This window comes from Gymnoscopelus braueri (assembly GCF_963280865.1).
Source record: "Gymnoscopelus braueri genome assembly, chromosome: 15".
Classification (NCBI taxonomy): Eukaryota; Metazoa; Chordata; class Actinopteri; order Myctophiformes; family Myctophidae; genus Gymnoscopelus; species Gymnoscopelus braueri.
The window spans coordinates 20,288,689-20,296,188 of NC_137620.1; the positions used below are offsets into that span (position 1 = coordinate 20,288,689).

Below are 7,500 nucleotides of genomic sequence, written 5' to 3' on the forward strand. Positions count from 1 at the left end.
TTTCGCCTCCTCACTTCCAACCTTCTTCTCCTCCTCCTCTACCTCCTTTGTTCCTGATTCCTCATCTTCCTCTTTCGCCTTCTCATCGCCTTCTTCCTCCTCCTCCTCTTTTTTGTTCCCCTTCTCGGACTCCTCTTCCTCTTTCACTTCCTCAGCTTCCTCTTCCTTGTTCTCATTCTGTGATTCCTCCTCTTCCACCTTCGCTTCCTGACCTCCATCCTGACCCTCGTCTTCCTCCTTCCTTTCCCCTGGGGATGGCAGTGGCCCAGGAGGTCGAGCAGCCGCTTGGGAAATGGAAGGTTCCCTGTTCGATCCCCGGGCTGCCCCTGTGTCAGTGTCGAAGTGTCCTTCAGCAAGACACTGAACCTCTAATTTCTCCCGCTGAGCAGGTTGGTGCCTCGCATGGTCTCCTCTGAGATCCTCCTCTTCCTCCGTCCTTTTCCCTGGAGGTGGCAGTGGCTCAGGAGGTAGAGCGGCCGCTTGGGAAACGGACGATTCCTGGTTCGATCCCCGGGCTGCTGTGTCAGTGTCAAAGTGTCCTTGAGCAAGACACTGAACCCCTAATTGCTCCTGATGAGTAGGTTGACGACTTGCATGGTTTCCTCTGCCGTCCTCCTTTTCCCTCGTCGTTTTCCCTGATTTCTCCTCTTCCTCTTTCACCTCCTCATCACCGTCCTCCTCCTCCTTCGCATCCCCAATCACATCCCTCTCATTCCAGGGTTTTGTGTATTTCCGTCTCAGTTTCTGTCTCGATTTCCTCCTCTTGTCTATCTCCATCCTCTCCCTCCATTCAATCCACTCCTTTTGGGAACGGTTTACAGTTGCAGCCATATCTGCTTCTTTTACTGCACAAAAAACTCTCACAAAAAAAGGATCTAACTCTCTTGTTCCCTCCCTGAGCAGAGGCCGACAGATTTATGCCCCCTGCCTCGAATGGTAGAAGAATCCAGATCACTCACGTCAACGTGGATGAATGAATGATGAATGATCAAGCTGAGCGATACATGTACTGTGTGGCCAATAGCAGTCCATTGTATGGAGGTCAGTTGTTGCATGCGGCTCCTACACCTCTGCAAACACCCGTAGTGTGGTCTTGTTTTGTCCTCTACACACCTTCGTGTGTCTCTTGGATGTGAATCTCTTGTGAGTGACAAGCCCTTCTGATTCCCCAGACAACCCACCCTCCTTATAACACAAGAGAGGTATTTACTTGAAAGCTAGTTTTAGCTCTTGGTAGTTGGCACCTTTCATGTCCCAGGGCTGCGCCCATTCCTTGTGCATTCTGAGGCATGCTTGATGGGTCACCGGCGGGATCACATGGCTCCTCCGCAGGCGAACGTGGAATCTGGGTCAAGAGGAGATGGCTGGAGGAGGAGGAAGTGGTGGGACAACAAATTTGAGATACATATATTGTGATGACAGCTGCTCCATATTTCACATTGATCAGCATGCTAGCAGTAGTTTTTTCTATTGGTTTTGTGAATAATTGTAGGTTTTATATGACCTTTTGTTTATTTATTTTCTAAATGTTATGACCTGTCTTTTATCTGGACCCTGCTGAAATAGTTTGCTAATAATAATAATAATAAGATTAATAAGATTGATAATAATAATAATAATAATAAAGTTTACTAAAGCAGTTGATTTAATCCAAAGAGATATGCTTTTCACTGTAATTCTGAGATATCTGTCACAAGACATTATTGCCAACAGTGATTTGCTTTTATTAGATTTATGTCTCCTAAAGGCTAGTGTGTATAGTTGAATGAAATATAACAATTTGTAAAACAGTAAAGTCCATTATTTCAGTTCTAATTTCATAGACACATCCCTAGATTGTATTATGTCGAGTGAAATACTTTGTCTTCTTGTCTGTCTGTGTGACTGTGTGCGTGTCTGTGTGTCTGTGTGTCTGTCTGTCTGTCTGTCTGTCTGTCTGTCTGTCTGTCTCTCTCTCTCTGTCTCTCTCTTTCTGTCTCTCTAAAATGATTTGAAATATGGAGAGGTTTCTGCCGGACAGCAACAATAAGGTGCATGATATATATACATACATACTGTAAGATGTGTGGCTAAAAATAGCAGTGGGATGATTTAGTTAAAATAGCAGCAGATGTAATAACATAATTTAGATTTTTGGAAAATAAATCATCGCTAATCAGGTAGAGAGAGAGAGAGGCAGGAACCCTTAAAAGCACGTTATGTGCTTAAGGATCAGAAAGATAATAAACAATGTCTTTACAATGAGAAGAAGAAGAAACGTGTTTGTTAAAATACCTAGTTTTATTTGATTATCATGGCTCTGAGAAAATGAAATTAACATACACAAGGAATTATATTTTCTGTGAAATATGGAATATGGACAGAGATAAAAGGAAGTTCTTCAACATTACACAAATCATACGGTACATCTGGCTTAAATTCTGAACGAACGCATCTCTTCTGCGATGCTGAGGCAGGAACGGATGATGTCAGTCAACATCACAGAAAACGTGCGGTAAAGAAAAGTCATTTCTGATTGTAACATCAAAGGGAACGAACAGTAAAGAAAATACATTTCAGATTTTCTCTTCTCTATAGTAGCTTGAAATACTGTAAGTACTATCACATCGAGTCCTTTCAATCTCTCAAAAGAAGAGTAGTGATAGGGTTAAGTTGTACAGTTGCACATAAACATATGATGAGGTTACACGTGTTGCAAAGCTCTTTTGATTTGAGGTTACATCACATATAACATAAAGGTTTCAGCCATAGTGATCATATTTTTGCTGAGAACCCAGAATAATCCAAAGTGTTTTCAGTAATGTTATATCAGACTGTGACAATGAAACAACGTGAATCATGAATTGAAACATATTGTAACCTGTGGGTCGGGACCCCCAGGGGGGTCCCCACATGATTTTGGGGCGTCCCCAGATGACAGTGAAGTGACAATTTAATACCTTAAAATTATCAACAAACTATACAATAAAAACTTGTCAAACATTGGCCAAATTGTCAAATATTATAAGAAAGAGGCAAGAATTGTGAAAATAGCCGATCTACAAGCTTGTAGATCGGCTATTTTCACAATATTTAAACAAAATGTAATGCCTCAACTCTTACATTACTGGGGTCCCCAGTTCAAATATGATTTTTTGGGGGGTACATGGCCTGAAAGTAGACTACTCTGTATACGGTCAGGATAGGAGCAGTGGTGATATTCTGTTGGAGCCAATTCAGTTATCAGTCTGCAGAGGTGGGACAAAGTCACTGTTAAGCTTGCTCTCGAGTCCCGAGTCAAGTCCCAAGTCAAGCCAGGCAAGTCCCAAGTCAAGTACCAAGTCAAGACTGACAAGTCCCAAGTAAAGTCCAAGTCCTAAACTATTTGTTTCTAGTCCCAAACAAGTCCTAAACTTGTTGGAAGGTATCAAGTGACTTGAAAAGACTTGAAGTTTCAACTGTAAGAGAGTGCTCAATCAAGTCAAGTCATGAGTCATTGGTGATGAAGTCCAAATCGAGTATTTTTTTTATTTGATCATGTAAGTCTGAAGTTATGTGACTCGAGTCCAAGTCGAGTCTCAAGTCCAAGTCTCGAGTCCACACCTGTCAGTCTGATATAGTTTTGTTTTGGTAGTATAACATAGTCAGCCAGCCTTCAGTAACAAACACACATCATCCAATCAAATCCACATGAACAGATTTACAATATGGTGATACACTTAATTAATTATTAGATTGACACAAGGATAACAAATTGGTTGCTGGATGCGAGACTTTGGAAGCTAATCATGCTTACTGTAAGTCCAGTTTGTTTTTAACAGTGCTGTCAAATAACATTTTAAGTGTTATCTGGGATTGTCAAAGCAATATATGTCTCCTTCCTTGATACTCCACCAAAACAAAAAACAAAAACAAAGTTGATGTTAACAGTGTGAACAGCGCCAGATTGGAGCAAAGATAACAATAGTTGCCGGGAAGCCAGTCATAGTCTAGTTGTGCTATCAAGTCAATCTGCAACAATACAAAATATTGATCATCTATTCAGACTCAACACTTTTGCATTAAACAACAGATTAACAATGTTACTGTAATACAGTATAAACTACATAATATGTTTAACAGGAAGCCAATTAAGCATATTTTTTTTATTTTTTTTACAACAACACTATCAGGTCAATCTGCAACACCAAAAAAAAAACTATATTTATCTTCCACTCCCAGGCCCCACACCCATGACAGACACAATGCGAACGTACATTATACAGTTCCAAATCCCATCCCTCCAGCAACTGCATTTGAAAAACTAGGTCGAGCTCTATTTTAGAAGCGCATGTCCCTGCATTGATAAAGTGCATACCTCAGGGAGGAAGAAAGCAAGCGGATGTGGTAAGAGCAGTTCCAAGGACAGCGGAGGTGGGAGGTATATAGAGAGAAGCTATCGCCCGTAGGTACAGTATATTATGTGGGATTGCATAGCTCAGCCTCAGCTGCATTTGCATGTTTCCCTGTTTCATCCATACCTGGGTGACCCAGTGCCCCCCCCCCCCCCTGTACTGCTCCCTCTTAAGGAGCTGGCTGAGAGCTCTATTTTTACATACCAGACAAGGGGGTGAGAGACAGAGCGACCTGAGGATGCCTGATGCTGTTCTATGACGAAGGCCTGCAGCTTGATGTGAATGCACAGAGACGCGGCGTACCAGCTCTGTTTTTAAAATAATATTTGATGTTTGAGATATTGTGATACTTTGCACACACAGGTTTGTATGTCTGTGGCAATTAGGGGCTGAGTTAGCACTCCGGATAAATATGTCGATATCAGGCAAGCTCAGCTCCTCATATAACATATTTTTTTCACCCCCCCCTTTCCAATATTTCTCAACTTTTGCCTCCAGAACAACACATGACCTGGTTGGCCTGGTCAAATCATTTCTAAAAATAAAAGTTCCTCCTGTTAGTCCCCTATATTGCCAGCTGTTTACGATGGCCTGAATAGAATACTCTCCACACAGTACAATGTTATTATAACTCTGAGAGAACCCTTACGTTTGCCGTTTGGGCACATCCTGTCCAATGCTGTCACTATGGACGGGTTGAGAGAGAGAATACGTTGAGGAGCACTTTTCTAGTTTTGTGTGTTTTTTTTTTCTTTAAAAAAAAAAAGAAAGTCTCACAATTGTAAAACTGGTATGAAAAGAAACCTAAAAAGAAAAATGGGTTGAACATCAAACGCTTGCCCATGGCAGGAGAAAAGACATGAAGAACATGATGAGGGACAGTGAGAGGGGGAGCGAGACAAGAAGAATGACTGGAAGAGATGGGGACGATGACCACAGAGACGTCATCTGTCTGGGGCCTCCGGAATATTCCTCGGGAGAGTTTTGTCCCTCGATGCTTGGCTGACAGATGACCAACGGCCTGACCTGTGACACGCTCTCCTGTGTGTGTGAGAGAGATAGAGAGAGAGAGAGAGAACTATTGAATGAAAATAAAACATAATGTAACATAATATAACATAATGATTCATCAATGACAGTCTCAACTAAGCGCCAACTATCGAACGTGTGTCAGACTCATGGGACCCATGGACGTCACGCTAGGGCTGATACATTAAAACTAAACATAAAATGGTCCCATGAAACCACAGGCTACGCACGCACTTCCGATCGTTTTGTGACGTTGGCGTCTTCATTCTGGGCTCACCTCCAGAATGGTCCTGTTGTGTGCTTTATGGGGGCTGAGTCGGAGGTTCCATCGATGGGATCGGTGGCTGCGTCCGCCGTCGTCCTCGCTCTCTGTGGTGTCCTGACGTGCCACCCGCGGACGCTTGCGTCTCCGCGAGCTGATTCGCTGGAGAGAACCTGGCTCATGTAACCTGGACCAATTAAGTCGAAGACGAAAAATCTCAGAATAAGGGGAAAAGAACAAGTAGTTTGCATAACGTGTGTGTGTGTGTGTGTGTGTGTGTGTGTGTGTGTGTGTGTGTGTGTGTGTGTGTGTGTGTGTGTGTGTGTGTGTGTGTGTGTGTGTGTGTGTGTCAAACCTGCTGTCTGTATCCTCCGTGTCAGCATCTGCATCGCTGTCGCCCTGAGGATCAGACAAGACGCACTCTTCCTGCAATATATGAATATGACTGTGTGACTCACTTAAGCTGTAAAATCGTTCATAACAAAACAAGACCTCGCTGTGGCCTCCCAGTCCAATCTTGGTCTATCGATTTAGCTGTTATGTGTGCAGTCTGTGAATGAAGCTGAACAGATCACAATGAAGATGGCTGGCTGGTTGTGTGCCTATGTGTCCTAGTGTGCAGACAGTCTGTGGCCAAATGGAAACAAACTTAATCAATAAGAACAAAAGCGCTTCTCAAGATCAATGTTGGTGTCACTAAAGAAATATGTTCTCACGCCGAGATCATCAGCCGCAGTCCAACTTTAACATGCATTATTATGTGTTTCACTTTCACTTTCACATCAGCAGGCATTAACGGGTCGGACATTTATGGATAAAACAGAACCAACTCCAGTTCTGTTTCGTGATGTCATGCACTGTGACTGTGACCTCTGAGCTGTGATTGAGCTGCTTTCGAGGGAACAGACATATATAGTCAATACATACATAATACATACTGTACATACATACATACATACGATACATACATACATACATACATACATACATACATACATACATACATACATACATACATACATACATACATAAATCATCAATAAAACGAAAGCTGAGAGTTGTTATTTTTAGAACAGCAATCCCAGTGAGCCATAGTCGTCTATTAGACCTCCGTCTAAAACTAGGTTATAATTGGTCTAAAAGTGAAAGTTTTTTCAACGTCTATTCTTAGCCTAGACGTTGATTAGCTGTTTTTTAAGCGTCTATATTTAGACCGTCTATATTATAGACGTCATTTCAACGGCTATGATATAGACGGTCTATATATAGACGCTTAAAAAACAGCTAATCAACGTCTAGGCTAAGAATAGACGTTGAAAAAACGTTCACTTTTAGACCAATTATAACCCGGTTTTAGCCTAGACCTTAGACGTTTTTTAAACGTCTAATAGCCCGAAAAATGCTCAGTGGGATGTATGAAGCAGTGAACAGTCATGACACATCAACAACTCCAGTCAAAAACAAGACTCAATGATGACTGTGAGTGTGTGTGTGTGTGTGTGTGTGTGTGTGTGTGTGTGTGTGTGTGTGTGTGTGTGTGTGTGTGTGTGTGTGTGTGTGTGTGCACAAGCATGCACCACTTCACACTATTACGCAGTGATTCACCAGACCCCTCAGTAAAACTGGTGCACTTCATGAGTAATTAACTCTACGGCTGGCTCGCATGAACGTCAGACTGGTGGACATAGGGCCAGAGATAGCTCCCATGAAAATACATACAATGATGACAGAGCCCCCCCGGTCATGCGCCTGCAGTCGTTCTCAGCTCCGATCCTCGGGGATCACCATTACTGCTGGTTTTCTATCATATCAGACTGCAGTCACCCTGGTGTTCCA

The 7,500-nt window shown here is 42.5% G+C and overlaps 1 protein-coding gene and 1 long non-coding RNA gene across 3 annotated transcripts in view; one reads left to right on the forward strand and one right to left on the reverse strand.

Moving 5' to 3' along the window:
- Positions 1-2,283: 2,283 nt before the first annotated feature.
- LOC308101993 lies at positions 2,284-3,872 on the forward strand. The gene is made up of 2 exons (XR_013934595.1): positions 2,284-3,235; positions 3,298-3,872. It is a non-coding gene; the product is annotated as an uncharacterized lncRNA (long non-coding RNA).
- Positions 3,873-5,134: 1,262 nt separating this feature from the next.
- Positions 5,135-7,500, reverse strand: part of LOC308101992 (uncharacterized protein) — an 8,064-nt gene continuing 5,698 nt past the window's right edge. For both annotated transcript variants that reach the window (XM_080451561.1, XM_080451562.1), the window contains exons 5-7: positions 6,020-6,090; positions 5,680-5,851; positions 5,135-5,414 (exon numbers count right to left, since the gene is read on the reverse strand). In XM_080451561.1, coding sequence (XP_080307687.1) covers positions 5,202-5,414; positions 5,680-5,851; positions 6,020-6,090 — 456 coding nt within the window. In that variant the 3' untranslated portion in view covers positions 5,135-5,201. The remainder of the gene's footprint in view (positions 5,415-5,679; positions 5,852-6,019; positions 6,091-7,500) is intronic.